Source organism: Monodelphis domestica, chromosome 1, assembly GCF_027887165.1.
Source record: "Monodelphis domestica isolate mMonDom1 chromosome 1, mMonDom1.pri, whole genome shotgun sequence".
Taxonomy (NCBI): Eukaryota; Metazoa; Chordata; class Mammalia; order Didelphimorphia; family Didelphidae; genus Monodelphis; species Monodelphis domestica.
The window spans coordinates 435,187,769-435,211,446 of NC_077227.1; the positions used below are offsets into that span (position 1 = coordinate 435,187,769).

The 23,678-nt window shown below is 37.4% G+C and overlaps 1 protein-coding gene across 2 annotated transcripts; it reads right to left on the minus strand.

Annotated features, from left to right (window-relative positions):
• Nucleotides 1–304: 304 nt before the first annotated feature.
• On the minus strand, nucleotides 305–8,405 carry PDCD5 (programmed cell death 5). Of its 2 annotated transcripts, none has more exons than XM_001362814.5 (6): nucleotides 8,202–8,405; nucleotides 5,958–5,998; nucleotides 4,056–4,117; nucleotides 3,272–3,363; nucleotides 1,380–1,451; nucleotides 305–499 (listed from the first exon to the last, which is right to left on the minus strand). In XM_001362814.5, the coding sequence occupies exons 1-6, from the start codon at nucleotides 8,265–8,267 to the stop codon at nucleotides 455–457; spliced, it is 378 nt and encodes a 125-aa protein (XP_001362851.1). In that variant the 5' UTR covers nucleotides 8,268–8,405; the 3' UTR covers nucleotides 305–454. The 2 variants fall into 2 exon arrangements, with proteins under 2 accessions (XP_001362851.1, XP_056668196.1); XM_056812218.1 differs by lacking the exon at nucleotides 8,202–8,405 and adding an exon at nucleotides 7,313–7,425.
• Between the last annotated feature and the right edge of the window lie 15,273 nt (nucleotides 8,406–23,678).

Genomic DNA, 23,678 nt, shown 5'->3' on the forward strand with positions numbered 1-23,678 from the left:
AAGCATCATATATGTTCCAAGTTCATTCAGAATAAATATAATTGCTTCTGATTTCTACAAAGTTGAAGGTCATGGCTACTGGTTTTTTAATATTATTTCTTACAAAAAACGTGCTATGCCATATTCTTTCCCTGGATACAGGTTATGAGTAGTGTTTACAATTTTCAAGTATATCATATGCTGCTGAAGACATCTGAAAGCACTAATAAGCAGGAAAATCCATAACTATTCCCGCAAAACATAGGCTTCTAAAGCCAGTCTCTTACAGTAGTATTTGAAAAAAAAAAAACATTGTCCAAATTGCTTTATTTTACATAAACAAGTCCTTTTTATTTGCCCCTCTTTTTCAAAATGTATACAGAAAGCAAAGTTACCATTTAATCAGATCTTCACTTCTGCCAAGTATTATCTTTTCCTAGAAATTTTTCAAGTTTGAGTCTTTAAACATTAGGTTTCAATAATCATCTTCATCAGAATCCATTACTTTTCTTCTGTTGAACTAGAAAGGAAATGTAAGTGTATGTCACAATATGTCTGAATTGTAATTAAGGTGCTCTGAGAAATAAGAAAATTTTTTTAGTCAACTTGATAGCAAAAGGTTTGATTCTTCCTTATTACTACTTAGCTAATTAGTTGTCTGCAGTAAGCTACTAGTCATAGACAAGATGAAAACATCTGTAAATATTTTAAACATGAATTTTGGTCCTTTTGATATATAGGCTGCCTGATCAAAAAAATATTTATCAAGGGGGAAAAAAATCTAATGAAACTTCTTTTTAAAAACCTTACCTTCTGTAGACTCAATCCTGTGTATTGGTTCTAAGGCAGAAGAGTGGTAAGGGCTAGGCAATGGGGGTCAAGTGACTTGCTTGGGGTCACACAGCTAGGAAGTGTGTCTGAGGTCACACTTAAACCCAGGACCTGCCGTCTCTGGACCTGGCTCTCAATCCACTGAGCTACCCAGCTGCCCCCTCTAATGAAATTTCTATCAAATGTGGTCATTGTTTTTTTTCTTTGATGCTTGAAAGTTAAGTGTAAAATCATCTTCTGCTAAAATTAAGTCACTTTTTTTTTTTACATTTCATGAGTTATTACTACCAACTTTCCAGTGATAAGTGCTTCAGTTTAGTTGATCCTCAGGCAAAAAAGTCAGTTGTCACTGGCTGATAAGACCACCTACACCATATGCTTTACAAACATAGCCTTTGGGAAATCACCCCAAAGCCTCATTGTGGTGTGAGGATGTGAGTGAAAGGAGTTTTGATATCTGAGTGGTATTAATCTTTGTAAAGAGCTAAATATTTTAATTTTTGATGTTTATTTTTACAATATTTTTTTTTACAATTTTACAATATTCAGGTTACTTCAAGAAAACTTACCTTAACTGTTATTTTCTTTTCTGTTTGCTGGCTTACTTTTTCAAGAATTTCTATCAATCCTTGCTCTGTTACCTACGGTAAGAGAAATGGAATAATATTTACTTCTCCTTTGCTGTTCAAGAGCTGAGCAAAGTTTTCATGATTATTAAACTAAAATACACACTTTAAAGATGATACTGACACTCTAGACTCTTATTCTTGAATTTGGAAACAGCAGCATAGCTGACCTAGCTGTACCTATGACCAGAGAAGGGTTATTTAAGAGGTGAAAGCTATGTGAATATGCTTAGCTTCCCAGATGAAGTGAAAAGCCAGACTTCCAAGTAGAATACTTCCAGTGTTTGTAATTAGGATTTGCTTCCCAAAGCTCTGTTTCCCAGCTTCCCATCTTCGTTCTCACATTACGTCCCTATGTTTTGGAGATAAAGTTGTGAGTGTAGCTCTGTCCACTCTCTCTTCCCCTGAATGTGGCTGCAGAAGTCGAGCTTTGAGCTAGGCAGGAGAATATACTCATGTGGTCTTATTTTTGTTAGTTTTTATACTTGTATTTCTTTTTTTATTCCTTCTACTTCAAGTGATTATTAATAAACTTTATAAAATATTTGGAGTTATTGGACATTAACTTAAATTTTACAAGTGGAATAGCAAAATAACCATTCTGGGTAAGGGTTTTTGTTTTCTCCATGTAAGTATAATAAAAATCTGAGTTCAATACCATAATAAAGGATCTTATTTCTAGAGTTTCCTCACTACTGCCATCTCTACCTATCACCTCCATAATAAAACATAAAACCTTGTTTAACATTCAAAGTTCTTCATAACCTGGCCCTTTTCTGCTTTCTAATGTTCTTATATAGCTTACTCAGCCATACATATCCTGTGCCCTGGGTTCCAGTGACAATGGCCTCTTTGGTGTTTCTTGCATAAGACAATCTATCTTCCGACTCTGGGCATTCTCACTAGCTGTCTCTCAATGCTTAGAATTTCCTCCTTCCTCAATCCCAGGCTTCCCTTAAATTTAAACTAAAATTCCCACCTTCAAAAAAAGCCTTTCTGGAGTCCCTCAATTCTAGGACTTTTCTTTTATTGGTTATATCACAATTTATCCTGTATTTATCTTGTTTATATATAGTTTACACATTATAGCCTCTACCCAATTAAGCTGTGAGCTCTTGAGAACAGAGACTGTTACTTGCTTTTCTATGTCCTCAGTGGTTAACACAGTGCCCGACACATAGAAGATAGTTAATAAATGTTTGCTGACTGTCTAATTCTACATGGCTTACCTATGGAAGCAAGGACAGCCAGGGACTGTTTCTCTTTTTTGTTGTTTTGGTTTTAGTTACTGATCTGGGTAATTAATCTCCCTATTGACAGAGATAATAAAAGGGAACCCTGATCTCATAAAGCAAAGATGTCACACACATAAAAATATCAGATATTAGTTAAAAAATTTCAGGCAGGTCAAGTAATTACGTTTTAAGATAGGAAAAGGTAGTAGATAAGAAGCAGCTGAATGATACAGTGGATAGAGTGCAGGGCCTGAAGCTAGGAAGACATCTTCTTGAGTTCAAAACATTTCTTAGCAATGTGACTGGGTGACTGAGCAAGTCACTTAACCTTGCTTGCCTTAGTTCCTAATCTGTAAAATGAGTCGAAGAAAATGGCAAACCACTCTAGTATTTTTGCCAAGAAAACCATCATATGGGGTCATGTATTGTCTGACACAACTGAAAGATACTGAATGACAACAAAAAGCAGATGGGGTTTCCCCTGTCTTTTTGGGGGGTGGGTGGGGAAGGTTTCCTGATAAAATATCCTAGGGTCTGATTTGCAGAGATTTAACTTTGGAGAATATGCTTCACTGAAAAAAAGTGTGATCAAATACTTACCTTCCCACTCAGCTGTCCATATCTTGCCATCTGTATGAGGTAGTTCTCTACTGCTTTAGCCTTTTCTGGCTTTACAAGTGCTAAATTACTTACTGGGATAAACAAACAAAAGACACGATATATATAGGTTTATTTATGTATTTAGAGTAACTGTATAACAAAGATTTAATTTTATATCCTCAAGCAAACACCAGTAGCCATCACATTCTCTCTTTAATACCAAATAAGTGTCAAAATTTATTATCCTAATCATAAATTCCATGTAAATAAAAATTATTCTTTTATCATTTACTAATTATGAGCTACCAGGCTATCTTACTGTGCTTTAAAAAACACTTACCTTTTTCACTTGGCTAAAGGAAACATTGGTTAGTGATTACACACAAAACCCTCCCTAGTTGTCACTTTTGCCCCAAATTAGGCTTCAGATAATAATGTTACAAGATACAGTTTCACTTGATCACTCTGATTTAAGAGGAAATAACTTCTTTTATATTTTATTCAATATGTACCTAAGCCAGAAAACCTTATCTCCTACAAGCAGAAGAAACAGCTGTTACTTTCTCTCTTTTAAAACCAATTTAACTACCTAGCACTAAGTCTATAGACTTCACATTCTTCTAACAAATAGCCTATTTCAAATGTACTTAAGATTAAATAAACATTTAACCTAGAGATAGCAATAGTAATTTCATTACTACTAGAGGTGCCCTTTTATTATGTAACTTAAAGCCAATATTATTTCAACAGAGAAATTTCATTTAAGTAAAGTGAAGATGCTTACACCTGGCCCGTGCTGACTGATCCAGAACTTGAGCTAGAATATTGTTTCTCATCTCTGCTTCCCTGTAAAGAAAGTCTAATTAGACAAAGCAGAGATGCAAGGGGAAAGGCATTCTAGGTAAAGGATAAGGTATAAGTAAAGACAAAGCAGTAGGAAAACTATGTTTGAGAAGAACAAGAACATAGTAAGGCTGAAAAGACACTCTGGATCCAGATGGGAGAAGACCCCAAATACCAGGAATTTGGACTTGAATAAACAATGGGTAGCCAATAAAATGAAGGTGGCAATATCTTGTTCAGTCCCTTAGTCCCACTCTATTCTATCTATCAACCCAGGTAAGGAATTTTGAGATGGGACTACTTTCATTTGTGCCCTGGCATTCCTTACTCAGAGACTTGTAAATATAATAGTTATATAATGATTATAAAATATATATTTTATTGAATTAATGGGGTAACAAAAACCAAGGAAACCAATAATCTTCTGTCCAAGAGAGAAGTAATAGAGGTCCAAATTTGGGTCATGGAAGTTAGAATGGAAAGAATGCGAAAGATGTTGCAGAAATGGAATTAATAAGATTTGCTGAATGGATGTGAGAATCTAAGGAGGGACAAACATAAAAATAAGTAGAAAACAATTTACAAAGTAAGATAAGTATGTATTATAAAGGTCAAAACTAAAAAAAGTAATAAAAATATTAATCACAAAGTAAGATCTGAGATGAATTTCAGCATAACTTCAAAAAGGCAAGCTCCTTAAAAAAAAATCACATTTAATGTTTATTACTATTTCTCTAACATAGTTTCCTGAAATTTAATAGTAAATATAGACTCCAACATATGCTTAACTGCCTCATTTCACATACATGGGCCCATCTCTTATCTTTCAACTGAATTTAGAACTGAACATATACAATCACTAAGGAAAATGAAATAGATGTATGCCCAAGATAGACTTTATAGCTAAAATAATTTCCAAGAATGACTGGACTATCTGCTCAAGAATAGCTATATGACATTATTTTGAAATTTTTGTTGATTAGGTCATGTTCAAATTTTACACAGCTGTTCTTTATATCCTTGGGAATTTTTGCTGAGAAGCTCTACACTTTGGTTAGAAAAATCATATCAGTTGTGGAATGATTTTTATATGCTATTTGTAGTGTGAGTCAATCAGAGAAGGTAGTGAAAGTACTACTTTAAATATGTACCTTTTTTCACAGTCCTGCTTGTCAGCCACTATTGTTCCTTAATCATTCACAACATCTGAGGTTTATACTACATACAAGGAGGATGGGAAAATATCTATAAAGCTTGGTACAGTTTCTAGAGTGGAAATGAAATGAATCATAAAATAGCTAGAAGGAATCTTTTGATAATCTGATCTGAGCCTTTATTTTAGAGGAGGAAAATGATGAGCAAGATATATGAACTAACTTGTCTGATGTAACAGGCCAAGTAGTAATAAACCCTGGTCTATTCTTAGTCTTCCTTCTCTTCTCTTTAGATTCTCAAGTCAGTGTTCTTTTCAAGTTACAGTTTCCTTTAGTTAATAAAATATTAAATGACATCACAAGTCAGAGTTTGAGGAATGGTAAAGGTAGAATTCAGATGGTGACATTGCTTTTCCCCAACTTTTCTAGCAAACAAAGTACAAGCCATCCCCCAGAACATCAAATAAATTTTTCTTTTCCCCTCCCTGTCACCAACATATGATATTTATTAAAAGCAAAGAAACTGGGGATAGCTAGTTATCTCACTGTGAGAAAACAAAGGATTAATAAAAAAGAAATACCAAGGGAAAAAATGTCCTAAAATTGGTAGAAAGCTTGTATATATTATAATTTCATTTCAGCTAACTAAAGGAAAAATCCCATCTCACTAAAAGTGGTCTTGGTCATACCTGTGTTTTGCCTCCTGTTGTGCTGGGTCACCAGAAGAGTCCTGCAAAGAAATTTCACTTTACAATCAACGATTCAGAGCAATAAAGATGAATTAAGAGACAATTTGGCATAGGGGGTAATTTAATTTAGGAATAAGGAAGGTGTCAGGACCCGCACTGGCTGTGTGGACATGAGCAAGTTAATCTTTCAGTGCCTTACACTAGAGATGTCAAACCTCTTAGTAGGCCCAAACCAGACTAAAATGCAACTGGGAAATGTTTAACATAATAAATAAAAATACAAAATTTCTAAGTCAATATGCAACTTGCAGGGATCTATTTCTATTTGAGTTTGATACCACAGTCCATAGGAACCCTTTAGGACAGTGCTTCCCAATGACTGCCTCTTTCGAGGAAGTTTGGTATAGTGGATAAAACTTTGAGCCTGGCAGACAAGGGTTTGACTCCTGTCTCAGACACTTACCAACTGTGTGACCCAGGGTAAGTGACTTAATCTCTCTTGGTTTCAACTTCCCCAACTATGAAATGAGAGGATTGGGATAACTGGCCTCTGAAGTTAGAGTCCTGTGAATCACTACATTTTATTTTGGACTGAGCTCAGAAACAGTTTTCCAAATAATTTACAAGACAAGTATTTAAAAACTCAAACCAAAAGAATGCTTGCCTATCATTTATGCTAAAATCTTGCCATTTGGTTTTCTCCCAGTCATTGAATATCACAACAATCAAACTCTTCATATATTCATAAAGTCCTACTTTTGAAATGATAAAGGCAGAATCTAATGCTTTGTGGTCTTTCCTGCCAACCTCTCTGCAAAGGATACAAAAACTTTAGTACTGATAGGACAAAAAAAATTCAGGAGAAAAAATGAGTACATCTTTAATTGTATGTCACTATTCAGTGGAGAATAAGCTTTGCAAAGTAAAATGAAATTAGGTGCCAGCACAAGATCTATAAGACAAAATTTTTTGTCTGGGACCTGAGGCCATATAGTCCAACCCTCTCAATTTACAGATAAGGAAACTGGGCCTAAGAAAGTAAAGTGACTTACCCAAGGTCACAGAGGCAGTATCAGAAGAAATCTGAATGGAGGTTCTTTGACTCCAGGTCCTGTTTCTTCCCTTCCACCCCACCCTCCAACCCCCTTTTAAGCTAGGAAGGAAACACAGCAACTTGGTGCTCTCCCCCTCCACCATATTGGTGCCTGAATTAGGGCAGACACCAAACAGCTTTGATCACCTCAGCTTAAAACTAAAGTGATTCACAGCCTGGGTCTCCCCAAGAGTAGGAATTATAGGCGTGGACAACCACACCTAGTCCTGTGCTTTTTCCACTGGACCAGCTACTTAATTACCATGATAACGGAAAAGCGTATTATATCCTAGATGTAAAGCAAACTAGATGGTTAAACACAAACTCTGAGGCCTCAAACAATTTGCATCTGATTTAGAATTCTAGCTTTATAAAGCTTAGACCTAACGAATGATCTTTTCCCCGAGATGCCAACCTGCATTCTGAGATTCCAGAGGTCACAATGCTAAGAACTATAAGGACACTTCGAGAACCTCCCCTCCTTACCCCATTTTATAAGAAACTACAAGTCCAGGGTGGGGGGCAGACCACTGTCACACAAGTTCGTGGTAGATCTGCTTAATAAACGCTCCACCGACATAGACCGGCGGCAGGACGAAATTCAGAGCGAGCAGGGCGGTCCTACAGCTAACGTGAGAAGGGTCCTGGGAGAGAAAAGCTCAGCTCAAGTACCAGACTGCAAGGTCCCGTGCGCAGGGAGCTGAACCAGGGTGCTAGCTGTGAGGAAAAGCTAAGAACACCCCGGAGGGAGATGGGCCGTCAAAGGAAAAGGAGGCGGCCCGCGGCGGTTACGGGAGAAGCGACCAGAGACAGGGCTCCGGGGAGGCGGTACCCAGTAGACACGAGGGAGGCGGCTCGTGGCTGCATGGCCCGGGCGCAGGGGCGGCGGCGGCGCCGGAACCCGTTCGGAAGCCAGAGGGTGGGGCTGGTGTTTCCCATGCCCAGAGTGAGCAGAGCTCGGGCCTGTGCCGGCGCGGAGGAGCTGGGTACACAGCAGTCCCGCGCGGAAAGAGGCAGGACGCCGGGGCAGTTCCGGCTCCTGCCTCAGCGGACCCTAGTTCGCAGCCCCGGAGAAGGGGCGCTCGGGCCTGAGGGGCCTCAGTGAGACTGGCGGCAAGGAAAGCGAAGAGAAAGGCGGCGGCCGCTCTTACCCCGTGCTTCGCCTGCAGTTCGGCCAGCCTCTGCTTTCGCAGGGCTTCCAGGTCTTCGTCCGCCATAGCGGGGGCTGGAGTGGGGAGGAAGACACTACCCAGTAGACAGCGAGGAGGACCAAAGACCCCAAACTCCACACGAACTTCACAGCTGCGCACGCGCCCGTCCCAGACCTCTCCACTCTATCCCTGAGCCGTTTGCACAGAGAAGGCAGGGAGGGCAGGGAGGAAGACCGAGTCATCGATTACAGAGAGTAGCGGGAGGGCATGTCTGAAGAGTCTAGAGAGAGATTAGGGAGGGCGGGTCACAGGGCGGAGGACCTGGCCCTTTGGCAGACCATGGAAACAAGACACCAATACCAAGTTATAGTTAATCATAACATTAGTAATAATACTTGGGCCCATAACTGTAATAAAATCACATTTATATAATAAAAAAAGCATTTATACAACATTTTAAGGTTTGCAAAATGCTTTGCATATATGACATCATTTTGTCATTACAATAGTTCTGAGAGGCATTATTCCCATTTTACAGATGAGAAAACAGATAGTGAGAAGTTAAGTGCCACACCACTACCCTACAGAGTGTGTAAATTTTGGTAAAGTGCTTTGCATAAATTATCTCATTTTGCTCCAAAGCTTTCCTCCCCATTTACACTCCCCCCTCCCCATGGGTAATTTTCTAGAAAAAAACAATGCACTCTTGCCCTCTGAACTGGCCCCTGTACTTAGAAGGACTTCAGCTTCCTGGGGGGCTGGTTAGCCTTGTGTGTCTAAAGACATAACATATCCATTTGCCAGGAGTCAATCAGTCTATTTTGATACCTTCCTCAAAGAGCTTCTCTCCAGTCATTGATGTTCTGCTTGGACTCAGTGCTAATAATAAATTTAGAATATTTTACCATTCCCTTAAATTCAACTACTTAGGTCATACCAGTGCTCCTGAACACTTCACTAGCCTCCCCAGCCTATACAAACCTCATTCCCCATCTTCTTTCTAGTTGGAATCCCTTCACTCTTATCCACTTCGACTTTGCCCAGTCTCCCAGTGTTCCACTACAGCATTCTTTCAGCAAGCTTCTTTTTATCTTAAACTTTTTTTCTCATTCCTTTCCATCTTTTGGCCCTCACCGAGTCATGCTTCCTCTCAGTGATACTAGTTGTATTTGACACCCTTTCTAATACTGGCTGAACTTTCTAGCATACCCTTGCCTTGCGGGTTGTGATGGTAGCTGGGAGTGTTAGAGTGGGGAAGGTTGAGGAATACTCATCCAGATAATTCCTTGTTTGTCTTCACTAAGTAACCAGTCCTCTTTTAAGGTAGATACTATACATATTTATCACCCATTCCAGAACATGGTGGCTATTATCTGTAGACCCCCAGGACTCAAAGAGTTGGCTTACAACTCTTTCTTTCCTCCTTTCCTAATCTTCTACTAAGAAAGTTCAGCATTCCCCCTCAAATAAACAAATACAGTATTTCCTTTCTTTAATCTGTTCTATTGAATGACTTATTCCATTTTAGCTCTACAGAGATGGTCAGGCCTTTGTCTAACCATTACTCATAAGTATTTAAATTGCATGTTTATGAACTTTAAATTCCTTTATCTGATCATAACCTTTTATCATTTCATTTTCCCTTCTGCCTTAAGAACCCTAACTCTAGTCTTTATCTTTATCATGACCTCCATTACCTTCATATCTCAGTTCTTTCCCAGGTAATCAGCTCTGTACAGACTGTGATCTCTTTTCCCAGTCTTGACCTTTGGTGAATTAACCCTAAACAACTCTCCATCCTCAATTCTCATGATAATTATCTTGCTAAGTACCATTCTTGGATTACACCCACCATCTGCCTTCTTCAGTCATATTCATGTGTTTTTGAATTGAGTTGGAGGGTGTCACAAAGTTAAGCTGATAGGGAAATTTATGTTATCTCATCTCCCTGGGCCTTAACAGTAAACATTCAATAACTTCCTAATTTATTTGCTATACTATTCTCCAAAGCAGGTATTGCAAAGTTCTTTTCTCAAACCTTCCAGAACATCTGCTCCTCCCTTCCTCTTAGCCAAGGACCTTGACTCATATAAATATGTATAATATATATATATATATATATATATATATATATATATATATATATCAGCTGCTAAGACCTTTTCTCCTTTTTTTCCCATTTCCCATTACTCAGACATCTCCCTCTATTCTCTCCTTCATCACTCTGGTCTCACATCAAGAGAAGTCCCTTCTCCTTACCAAGAGGAGCCTTCAATATGTAACTTTCATCTCATCCTTTCAAACTTCCCCAACAAATTGCCCTCTTTCTGCCATTATCCCCATTTTCTTAATTTTAATCTCTCCTAGCTTAATTTCAAGCTCTTTTAGGCTCCTTCCCTACTATATACAAATATGCCTATGTCTCCCCCATTCTTAAAGGACTCTCAGTTGATCTAACCCTATTAACTATTATCCTGTATCTTTCTGCCCTTTTAGGACTGAATTCTTTGAGAGAGGCATCTGTGCTTCCTGTCCCAACTTTTCTCTCACTCTCTTCTAAACCTATAATTTATCTCTTGATCACATTATTCAACTGAATTTGATCTCACCAAAGTTACCAGAGATCTTGAAATTGTCAAGTCTTATAGTCCTTTTTCAGTCCTCATCTTTCTTGCCTTCTCTGAAGCTTTTCATAAATTTCCAGTTTTCTTACATCTTCCCTCTTTCCCTCTCCTTATGATCTAGCTACAATGACCTATTTGCATTTCCTTGAACTCAATACATCTGCCAGTTCTGCGTCTTTCCACTGCCTGTTCCTCTATTTCTGGGATGCTTCGACATCTCACCTCCACCTTTTATTTCCTTTGCTTCATTCAAGATTCAGCTCATGTCCTACCTTTTCCAGAAGCTCTTTCCTGGTGCCCCTAGCTTCTAACATCTTTCCTTTCAATTGAGGAAATTAGGACAGCAAGTGGTTAATTGTGGGAATTGTGGAAACCACACTGACTTCATCTTGTGAGTTAATTCTGATTGCTCAAAACCATCAATTCTGGTGCAAGCCCAGTTGCTTTCTATTCAATTATGGGCCTAGTTCAACTTCTGTTTTGTGAGGAAATTTTACTCAATAATGGGAATTGAGAGAAAACCTAATTGCATTATTTGAACCTAGCCCTACATGGCTGGGAAATTGGACCACTACTACCTGCTGTTTAAAGACCCTTATCTAAGGACCTTAGGTTATGATGACCAGATGCCCAGTCATGTCCTAGGGTGCAAGGAGTTTTTTCACTGCTCTATATCTCAAGTGACCCAACTGTCTTTCTGAAAACTATCCCTTTTCTGATCAATCAGTTGTTTCCATATTCCTTAGATTGTTTACAGACACAAAGGGAGTAGGACATCTTCTGATTTCAGGGAATTCTACCTTTCCCTCCCAATTTGGAAAATTCCTAATCTCTCCTCTAATTAGAAATCAGATTATCTAATTTTGTATCCTGGTTAATTGTTTTGTTTTAATTAAATGCTCTTAATTGAGTAATTATTTTTGAAGTATAAAAATTTGTCTTCCCCTGTATTCTGAGTCCAGCCCTAAATTGAGAAGGGTAGATAAGATTTGTTAGGCATTGGTGGCATGCATTATTTAATCAAAAGGCTCAGAAGCTCTAACCTTTGTTTCCTCAGTCATTTAATTTATTGTGTGCACAAGTTTTTTACATATTTGCCCCATTTGAATTTATTCTATGAAGGGGGCAGCTAGGTAGCTCAGTGGTTTGAAAGCCAGGCCTAGAGACGGGAGGTCCTGGGTTCAAATCTGGCCTCAGACACTTCCCAGCTGTGTGACCCTGGGCAAGTCACTTGACCCCCATTGTCTAGCCCTTACCACTCCAAGATGGAAGGTAAGGGTTTAAAAAAAAAAAAAGAATCCATTCTCTGAAGACAAGGACTGGTTTTTCCCTCCTTTCTTATCTTTAATGCTTATCACAGAACTTGGCACAATAATTGCAGACTGATTGACTTCAGACAACCCTATGAGATAGGAGATAGCCTCCATATCACATTTCATTAAAAAATAAGCACATAAAAGATTACTTCGCTATTGTCAGCAGATCTGTTATCTTATATAGGACATGCAAGCAGATCTTAGTACATTTGTGTCTTCTCATCCTTTGATACATCCTTTAAAAAGAAAACTATCAATGCACTGGAGGCTTTTTTCTAGGTTCTTAAAAAATAAAAATATAAAAACCCACAAGAGTTGTCTCTCTCTCATTCCTCATTCTTGGTCAATAGTAGGTGGTGAAGTCAATAGAGCAGTGGACCTGGAGTCAGGAAAATAAGGGTTCAAATCTGGCCTCAGATATTAGCGATGTGATGCCAGACAAGTCACTTTACCCTGTTTGCCTCTGTTTCTTTATTAAAATGAGTTGGAGAAGGAAATGACAAACCACTCCATCATCTTTGTCAAGAAAACCACAATTGGGGTCATGAGGATACAACTAAAGGAACTGAACAAATTTTATTTTTTCCTATTGTAAATTTCCTTGATGATAATCCCTTATGCTTTTTCTTGCACCAGAGTCCTCATTGACAATAAAATGCAGTCTTTCTGTCATAACTAGAAAAAGATGATTAGGACTTTGTCCCAGCATGGAAAAATTCAGAGGACTTTGGAAATCTTTATATTTTTTCAGCCCTTTTCTGAAATAACTGAGCTTAGTGCCTGGGATTTCATTAGAATAGAAAACTTCTGGTATAGAAATTCCCTCTATTTGAAGCAAATCATTAGCTCATCTGAAATTTATCATCTTAGAGTTGTGGGGGATATTAAAACTTACCTAGAACCACAGAACTAGCATGTTTTTCAGGTAAGACTTGAATCCATGACTTCTGACTCCAAGTTCACCTCTCTATCCATGTGGCCTCTCTAGCAGCTAGTTGGAAAAAATATTAAGGTTAAGATAAAAAAACACTTTTCTCTGTTCTCCGGGGTACAATATATGTCTGGAGTCTTTGTTCACATCAGGCTGGTATGTGTATGGGAGTAGGGGACAAGAGGATGTCTATTTACCTTTCCCACCTACACTAATTGGACTTGTTTTAAAACATTAATTCCAGTGCAATTTTTGGTCTTGCCCAAGGCATGGAAATCAATAGGCTTTGCAAGCTACTTACTACCACTACTTGACCATCATGCATCCCATTGCCTTTTGGTTTCCCTACAAATTTTATTCTTTGGAGATTATGGTATTTAGGGATTACACTAAGGGACAGACATTGGGGCTGTGGTTTCATTGATTATAGGGACCTCTGGGTGATAAGTAATATTTTTGAAGATATTGTTATGAAGACTTTGCCATTAAATTGGGACATTAATACATTGCTGGTGGAGTTAAGAATTGATCTAACCATTCTGGAGGGCAATTTGGAACTATGCCCAAAGGGCGACAAAAGAATATCTACCCTTTGATCCATCCATAGCACTGCTGGGTCTGTACCCCAAAGAGATAATGGACAAAAAGACTTGTACAAAAATATTCATAGCTGCGCTCTTTGTGGTGGCTAAAAACTGGAAAACGAGGGGATGCCCATCAATTGGGGAATGGCTGAGCAAATTGTGGTATATGTTGGTGATGGAATACTATTGTGCTAAAAGGAATAATAAAGTGGAGGAATTCCACAGAGACTGGAATAACCTCCAGGAAGTAATGCAGAGTGAAAGGAGCAGAACCAAGAAAACATTGTACACAGAGACTGATACACTGTGGTACAATCGAAGGTAATGGACTCCTCTACTAGCAGCAATGCAATGATCCAGGACAATTCTGAAGGACTTATGAGAAAGAACACTATCCATATTCAGAGGAAAAAACTGTGGGGGTAGAAACACAGAAGGAAAACAATTGCTTGATCACATGGGTTGATGGGGATATGATTGGGGATATAGACTCTTAAAGATCACCCTAGTTCAATTATCAATAATATGGAAATAGGTTTTGATCAATGACACCTAGTGGAATTGCGCATTGGCTACTGGAGGGGGTTGGGGGTAAGGAGGGGAAAGAACACGAATCTTGTAATAATAGAAAAATATTCTAAATTAGCTAATTAAAAATTTTGTAAAAATTAAAAAAATGAAGACTTTGCTATTGAGATCTTATTTCTAGAGCATATTGGTAAAATTTAGAAAAGAGCTTTTCTAAAAATGTCAGCTTTTTCATTGTGAGCCATGAATGTCTCACACCTTCTGCTTTATTACACTTTGGTTATAGCACTGTTCTTATTTAGAAAAATAAACCTGTTTGCCCTTGTTCAAGAATACCTCAATAGGTTTGTTTTCAAATGAACATGAGGAACAGTTCAGCATATAAGATTCTGACACTTAAAAAACCTAGTCTTTAGTTCTTTTCTAGTTTCTGTCTCATTAATAAAGGTTGGATCACTATGACCCTTGTTGGATCATTAGATGAGATAACAGTAAGAGCAAAAATCTGTTCCTTTTCTGAATGATACTTTAACTACCTATACAATTCTTACTCATCAGAAATGAAAACCAGAATGAAAACCATTTTGGTTGGTCACTCTTTTACTTCTAGGAAACAATCAAGTATAGGGTAATACAGACTTTTAGATTAGTGGTATCAAGCTCAGATAAAAATGGGATCTAAGGATTCCTATCATATATTGCCTTAGAAAACCAAATATTAACATTATCCATTGTAATTTAATTTATTGTGTTAAATATTTCTCAATTACATTTTAAACTGGTTATGTGAGCCCTGGAAAATCAGCTTCATATTTGACACCTTTGCTTTAGACAATAAAGATTGGCATTCTAATTTCTCTTTTGGAATATGACAGGGTTATTAGCTGAAATGTTTGATCACTTTGCATAGAACAGTTGTTCAATTGTGTCCCACTCTTAATAACCCCATTTGGGGTTTTCTTGGCAAAGATGCTGGAGTGGTTTGCCATTTCCTTTTCTAGCTCATTTGATAGATGAGGAAAATGGAGGCAACAGGGTTAGGTCACATAGTTAGTAAATGTCTTAGGACAAATTTGAACTCATGAAGATTAGTCTTCCTAACTCCTAATACAATATTCTATCCACTACCTGCCCTGCACAGAATTATGCTAATTTGAATTGAGAGGATTTCTATTTCTGTTAGTTTTTACTCAGTTTATTGAAAGCCCTGGGAATGATATTATCTTTATTTAAGTTCTTAACTGAGGAGTACAAGGAATACCTTGTATTGTACTACTATCAGTATATTCATTATATTTCAGTTTCTTTTCTTATCTTACACTGATCCTTATCCTAAGTTTTAAAAGGGAATATTATTTTATTGAATTAATATATAAAAGCAAAAAGGCTTGTTGAACTATTTGAATAGGTACATGTGACAAAGAATACAAATACTACTGTCTTCTGATCATGCTTGAGTTGGCCACTCGTATAGGTCAAAGTGTGGTAGTGGAGAGCAAATAAGGACTAATGCTAAAGTTGTGTAATTTCTCAGTTTTCAGTAGATTTTTATAATTATTTTAGGCAACTCAATCTGTGTTACATAATATAATGATATCCTAAAATGAAAAGAGTATATAATAAATATAATATATATGTGAATCTATACAGCTGTGTATAGATATATAGATATACTACATATAGGCATGTATATGTATGCATATAATAATATAATGCAGAAATAAAATATATAATTTGCATATATATACATAGATAATTACATTAAAATGCAAAGTCACTTTTTCAGAGCAATTTCAACTTTTGCTGCTGCTAAGTTGCCATCTTGGCTCCGCCCTGCCAAAGTCACTTTTTAAACAAAAACTCTTACCTTCCATCTTAGAATCAATACTGGGTATTAGTTCTAAAGCAGAAGAGGGGTAAGGGCTAGGCAATGGGGGTTAAATGACTTGCCCATATAGAGGGGAAATAGGGTTTTTTTAAATAAAAAGGTTGGACTGGATTATATTTAAAATAGGGTTGCCAGGAATTTAATTTATTCCAAAGAGATTTATTTACAATTTATTTACAAAATATAGAAAGAATGAATTTAGAAAATCAGAGAGAGGATAGGATAAGATATCTAGCCTAAGCACTAAGTAATTTACTCCCAGCCCCTGGCTCAACCTGGTCAGGGAAGTTTAGTCCTTAAATGGAGAGGCCTTGGCCCTTGTAGCCAAGGACCTGGGGAAGGCTCTCTCAAGAAGTAGGTCTCTCCTGAGGCTAGTTTTTTCAGAAAATCCAGGAAAGGAGTCAGCCTTTTCACTTACCACATGTCAGTCCAAAGGAAGAGATTTAAGAACAGACTCACCAGGAACAGGGTCTCAGGTTCAGTCAGCAGATTCTTCTTCAGCCTTCAGCTCAAACTTAGAATTCCAGAAGAAGTCAAAGTCCAAGTTGAACTCCAGCAGAACTCAGATGATTCTCCTCCACAGAAAGTTCTAACTCCCTTTTAAAGCCACTTTCTATTGTGTCACTTCCTATGCCTTCCCCTAATTTTACATCTACCAATTATAGTTGAAGCTTTGCTTTAGGACTGCCCAGGGGCAGTCAGTTTAATTCTGATCTGTCACCCACTATTGCATATGTGGGTCACAGACCTCACACTTAATGAGTAAGTGGGATGTTTACACTTTTGGTGATTAGATCTAAAAATGGGTAGATCTCCCCACTTAACTTTAGATAGAGTGTTTACACTTTTGGTGATTAAATCTAAAAATGGGCAGGGGAATTAATTTAATTTTAATAATCATGGGAGAGTTGATTAATTTCATTTTTACAATCAGTGGAAAGTTAAATTTAATCTTCACACCCAGGGTCACATAACTAGGAAGTATATGAGGCCAGATTTGAATCCAAGACCTCCCATCTCTGGACCTGACTCTCAACCAACTGAGATATCCAGCTGACTTCCCTCCTCCCCCACAGTCACTTTTTATTTGCATGTCCAATTCATTGACAGCTGCCCTCCCTAATTTGTTAATATATGAACTCAAGGATATAAATTTCCCCCTGAGTACTGTTTTGGCTGCATCCCATAGATTTTGAAAGGATGTCTCATCATTGTCATTTTCTTCAATAAAATTATTAATTGTTTCTATGATTTGTTCTTTAACTGATTTTGGAGAATCATATGAATTTCCAATTAATTTTTGATTTGGCTCTCCATGTACCCTTGCTAATTATTATTTTTATTGCATTATGATCTGAAAGGTTGCATTTGTTATTTCTCCTTTTTTGCACTTGTTTGCCATGTTTTTATGCCCTAGTACATGGTAAATCTTTGTGAATGCACCATGTGCTGCTGAAAAGAAGGTATATTCCTTTTTCTCCATATATTAATTAACTCTAATTTTTCTAAGATTTAAATTCACATATCTTACCTCTTTCTTATTTATTTTTTGGTTTGATTTATCTAGATTTGATAGAGGAAAGTTCAGGTCTCCCACTAGAATAGTTTTACTAGCTATTTCCTCCTTCAACTCTATTAGTTTCTCCTTTAGAAATCTGGATGCTATACCATTTAGTGAATACATGTTGATTACTGATATTTCCTCATTGTCTATACTATCTTTTATCAGGCTATAATTACCTTCCCTATCTCTTTTAATCAGATCTGATTTTACTTTGGCTTTGTCAAATATTGCAACTCCTGCCTTCTTTTTCCTCAGTTAAGGCCCAATAGATTTTGCTCCAAATTTTAATTCTAACCCTATGAGTGTCTACCCACCTCATGTGTATTTTTTGTAGATAACATAGGGTAGGATTTTGGTTTCTAATCCACTCCGCTATTCGCTTTTGTTTTATGGGTGAGTTCATCACATTCATGTTCAAAGTTATGATTGCCACTTGTGTATTCCTCAACATTCTGATATCTTCTCCTAGTTCTGCCCTTTCTTCTTTTACTATATCTTTTTAAACCAGTTGTTTGCTTTTAATCAGTCCCTCTAATCCCCATCCTTATTATGCTTCCCTTTCCACCCCCTCCCTTTTTGTTTCCTTCTTCTTATTTTCTTAGGGTCTGTTAAGTTCCCTCCCCTCTCTCTTTCCCTCCTTTTTTTGTATTCCCTGTCTCATTCCACCCCCACCCCCCATCCCCGCCCGCTTAGTTTTCCCTTCTCACTTTTCCTGTAGGGTAAGATAGAATTCAATACCCCAATGGATCTAGATGCTCTTCCTTCTCAGAATTGATTTCACTGAGATTAAGGTTTAAGTGTTACCTATTAGCACTCTCTTCCTCTCCTTCTTATAAGAGTATTCTTCCCTTTCCTTTCCCATGTGTCTCTTTGTGTGATATAGATTATCCTATTTATCTTATTCCTTCAGGTTTCTATTGGTGCCATCTTCTATTCCCCCTCCTTTTTATTTTTTTGCATATCCTCTTAGACCACTTATTACTCCAATCTCTACCTGTGAATGAGTCTTCTAATTACTATAATAATGAATATAATTTTTGAGTTACAAATAATATTTTCCATATATTAATATAAATAATTTGATCTTATTGAAGCCCTTAAAGAAGAAATTTAAATAAAAATCATTTTTCCCTTTCCCCTCTCTTTCCTATTTACCTTTTCATTTTCTCTTGATTTTTGTGTTTGGATACCAAACTTTCCACTTAATTCTGGTCTTTTCTTTACAAATACTTGAAAATCTTTTATTTTGTTGAATGCCCATTCTTTCCCCTGGGAGTATAGTCAGTTTTGATGGGTAGGTGATCCTTTGTTGAAGACCCAATTCTCTTGCCTTTCTGAATATCATATTCTAAGCCTTTTGGTCCTTTAGTATAGAAGCTGCCAGATTTTGTGTAATCCTGATTGGTTCTCCTTGATATCTGAATTGTCTCTTTTTGGCTTCTTGTAAAATTTTCTCCTTAGCTTGGAAGCTCTTGAATTTGTCAATTACATTCCTGGGGGTTGTCTTTTTTGAGGATTTAAATGTGTAGAGGGTGTTCTATGAACTTTTTAAAAGTCTATTTTTCCCCCTTGTTCAAGAACATCAGGGCAGTTTTCTTGGATAATTTCTTATAGTATGATGCCAAGATTTCTATTTATTTCTGGGTTTTCAGGTAGACCAATGATTCTCAAATTGTCTCTTTGAGATTGGTTTTACTGATCTATCATCTTGTCAGTGAGATATATTATGTTTTCTTCTATTTTGTCAGTCTTTTGAGTTTGCTTTATTAATTCTTGCTGTTTTGCAAGATCATTGGCTTCCAATTGCCCAATTCTGGTCTTTAAAGACTGGTTTTTCCACTATACTCTTTTTTTTTTAAACCCTTACCTTACATCTTAGAATCAATACTGTGTATTGGCTCCAAGGCAGAAGAGTGGTAAGGGCTAGGCAATGGGCAAGTGACTTGCCCAGGGTCACACAGCTGGGAAGTGTCTGAGGCCAGATTTGAACCTAGGACCTCCCGTCTCTAGACCTGACTCTCAATCCACTGAGCCACCCAGCTGCCCCCTCCACTATACACTTGATTTCCCTTTTTGGTTTGGTCTATCCTGCTTTTTGTGTCTTCCAACAGTTTCTCCAATTGAGAGTACCTGTCCTTTAAACTGTTATTTTCTTTTTGAACTATTTCCCACTTTTCTTGCCAAAATCTTTCCATCTTTTTTTTCCCTTTTAAACATTATTTTATTTTGTCATTTTCAAATATTATTCATTAGAAACAAAGATCATTTTCTTTTTATCCCCTCCATCCCCAATCCGGCCACCTCTCCCATAGGCGATGTGTGATTCCTCTGAGTATCACCTGTGTCCTCAATATGAACTCATTTCCATGTTATTGGTTTTTGCATTAGGGTGTTCATTTATAGTCTTTCCTCAATCATATCCCCTCCCTCCCTGTAGTGAAGCTGTTGCCTTTCCTTGGTGTTTTTACTTCCACCTTTTGTCCTCTGCTTGTGGGTAGTGTTTTTTTCCCTCCTTGATCCCTGCAGGTTGTTCAGGGACATTGCATTGATACTAATGGAGAAGTCTATTATGTTCGATTGTACCACAGTGTGTCAGTCTCTGAGTACAATGTTCTCCTGGCTCTGCTCCTTTCACTCTTCATTACTTCCTGGAGGTTGTTGCAGCCTCCATGGAATTTCTCCACTTTATTATTCCTTTTAGTACAATAGTATTCCATCACCAACATATACCATAATTTGTTCTGCCATTCCCCAATGGAGGGGCATCCCCTCATTTTCCAGTTTTTTGCCACCACAAAGAGCGCAGCTATGAATATTCTTGTACATGTCTTTTTCCTTATTATCTCTTTGGGATACAAACCCAGCAGTGCTATGGCTGGATCAAAGGGCAGACAGTCTTTTATCGCCCTTTGGGCATAGTTCCAAATTGCCTTCCAGAATGGCTAGATCAACTCACAACTCCACCAGCAATGAATTAATGTCCTGACTTTGCCACATCCCCTCCAGCATTCATTACTTTCCTTTGCTGTTATGTTAGCCAATCTGCTAGGTGTGAGGTGATAACTCAGAGTTGTTTTGATTTGCATCTCTCTGATTATCAGAGATTTAGAACACTTTTTCTTGTGCTTATTAATAATTTTTATTTCTTTGGCTGAAAACTGCCTATTTATGTCCCTTGCCCAATTATCAATTGGAGAATGGCTCGATTTTTTGTACAATTGATTTAGCTCTTTATAAATTTGAGTAATTAGACCTTTGTCAGAGGTTTTTGTTGTGAAGATTGTTTCCCAATTTGTTGGTTCCCTTCTAATTTTGGTTACATTGGTTTTGTTTGTACATAAACTTTTTTTTCTTTTTTTTAAAATATATTTTATTTGATCATTTCCAAGCATTATTCATTAAAGACATAGATCATTTTCTTTTCCTTCCCCCCACCCCCCATAGCCGACGTGTAAATCCACTGGGCATTACATGTTTTCTTGATTTGAACCCATTGCTATGTTGATAATATTTGCATTAGAGTGTTCATTTAGAGTCTCTCCTCTGTCATGTCCCCTCAACCGCTGTATTCAGGCAGTTGCTTTTCCTCGGTGTTTCCACTCCCATAGTTTATCCTTTGCTTATGAATAGTGTTTTTTTCTCCTAGATCCCTGCAAATTGTTCAGGGACATTACACCGCCACTAATGGAGAAGTCCATTACGTTTGATTATACCACAGTGTATTAGTCTCTGTGTACAATGTTCTCCTGGTTCTGCTCCTCTCGCTCTGCATCACTTCCTGGAGGTTGTTCCAGTCTCTATGGAACTCCTCCACTTTATTATTCCTTTTAGCACAATAGTATTCCATCACCAATATATACCACAATTTGCTCAGCCATTCCCCAATTGATGGGCATTCCCTCGTTTTCCAGTTTTTGGCCACCACAAAGAGCGCAGCTATAAATATTTTTGTACAAGTCTTTTTGTCCATTATCTCTTTGGGGTACAGACCCAGCAGTGCTATGGCTGGATCAAAGGGTAGATATTCTTTTGTCGCCCTTTGGGCATAGTTCCAAATTGCCCTTCAGAATGGTTGGATCAGTTCACAACTCCACCAGCAATGAATTAATGTCCCTACTTTGCCACATCCCCTCCAGCATTCATTACTTTCCTTTGCTGTTATGTTAGCCAATCTGCTAGGTGTGAGGTGATACCTCAGAGTTGTTTTGATTTGCATCTCTCTGATTATAAGAGATTTAGAACACTTCTTCATGTGCTTATTAATAGTTTTGATTTCTTTTTCTGAGAACTGCCTATCCATGTCCCTTGCCCATTTATCAATTGGAGAATGGCTTGATTTTTTGTACAATTGATTTAGCTCTTTATAAATATGAGTAATTAAACCTTTGTCAGAGGTTTCTATGAAGATTTTTTCCCAGTTTGTTGTTTCCCTTCTGATTTTAGTTACATTGGTTTTGTTTGTACAAAAGCTTTTTAGTTTGATGTAGTCAAAATTATTTATTTTACATTTTGTGATTCTTTCTGTCTTGCTTGGTTTTAAAGCCTTTCCCCTCCCAAAGGTCTGACATGTATACTATTCTGTGTTTACCCAATTTACTTATGGTTTCCTTCTTTATGTTTAAGTCATTCACCCATTTTGAATTTATCTTGGTGTAGCGTGTGAGGTGTTGATCTATTCCTAGTCTCTCCCACACTGTCTTCCAATTTTCCCAACAGTTTTTATCGAATAGTGGATTTTTGTCCCAAAAGCTGGGATCTTTGGGTTTATCGTATACTGTCTTGCTGAGGTCGCTTTCCCCCAGTCTATTCCACTGATCTTCCTTTCTGTTTCTTAGCCAGTACCAAATTGTTTTGATGACTGCTGCTTTGTAATATAGTTTAAGGTCAGGGACTGCAAGGCCCCCATCATATGTGTTTTTTTTTTCATTATTTCCCTGGATATCCTTGATCTTTTGTTGTTCCAAATGAATTTTGTTATGTTTTTTTCTAAATCAGTGAAGAAGTATTTTGGTAGTTCAATGGGTATGGCACTAAATAGATAAATAAGTTTGGGTAGGATGGTCATTTTTATTATATTGGCTCATCCTACCCATGAGCAGTTAATGTTTTTCTAATTGCTCAAGTCTAGTTTTAGTTGTGTGGAGAGTGTTTTGTAGTTGTGTTCGTATAGTTCCTGTGTTTGTCTCGGGAGATAGATTCCTAGGTATTTTATTTTGTCTAAGGTGATTTTGAATGGGATTTCTCTTTCTAATTCTTGCTGCAGAGCTGTGTTGGAAATATGTAGAAATGCTGATGACTTATGTGGGTTTATTTTGTATCCTGCAACTTTGCTAAAATTGTTGATTATTTTGACTAGCTTTTTTGTTGATTCTCTAGGATTCTTTAAGTAGACCATCATATCATCTGCAAACAATGATAGCTTGGTCTTCTCATTGCCAATTTTAATACCTTCAATTTCTTTTTCTTCTCTAATTGCTACTGCTAGTGTTTCTAGTACAATGTTAAATCGTAGAGGTGATAATGGGCATCCTTGTTTCACTCCTGATTTTATTGGGATGGCTTCTAGTTTATCCCCATTGCAGATGATATTGGCTGATGGTTTTAGATATATACTGTTTATTATTTTTAGGAAAGACCCTTCTATTCCTATGCTTTCTAGTGTTTTTAGTAGGAATGGGTGTTGTATTTTATCAAAGGCTTTTTCTGCATCTATTGAGATAATCATGTGATTTTTGTTGGTTTGCTTGTTGATATGGTCAATTATGTGGATGGTTTTCCTAATATTGAACCAGCCCTGCATCCCTGGTATAAATCCTACTTGATCATAGTGAATGACCCTCCTGATCACTTGCTAAAGTCTTTTTGCTAGTATCCTGTTTAAGATTTTTGTATCTATGTTCATTAGGGAGATTGGTCTGTAGTTTTCTTTCTCCATTTTTGACCTGCCTGGCTTTGGAATCAGTACCATGTTTGTGTCATAAAAGGAATTTGGTAGAACTCCCTCTTTGCTTATTATGTCAAATAGCTTGTATAGTATTGGGA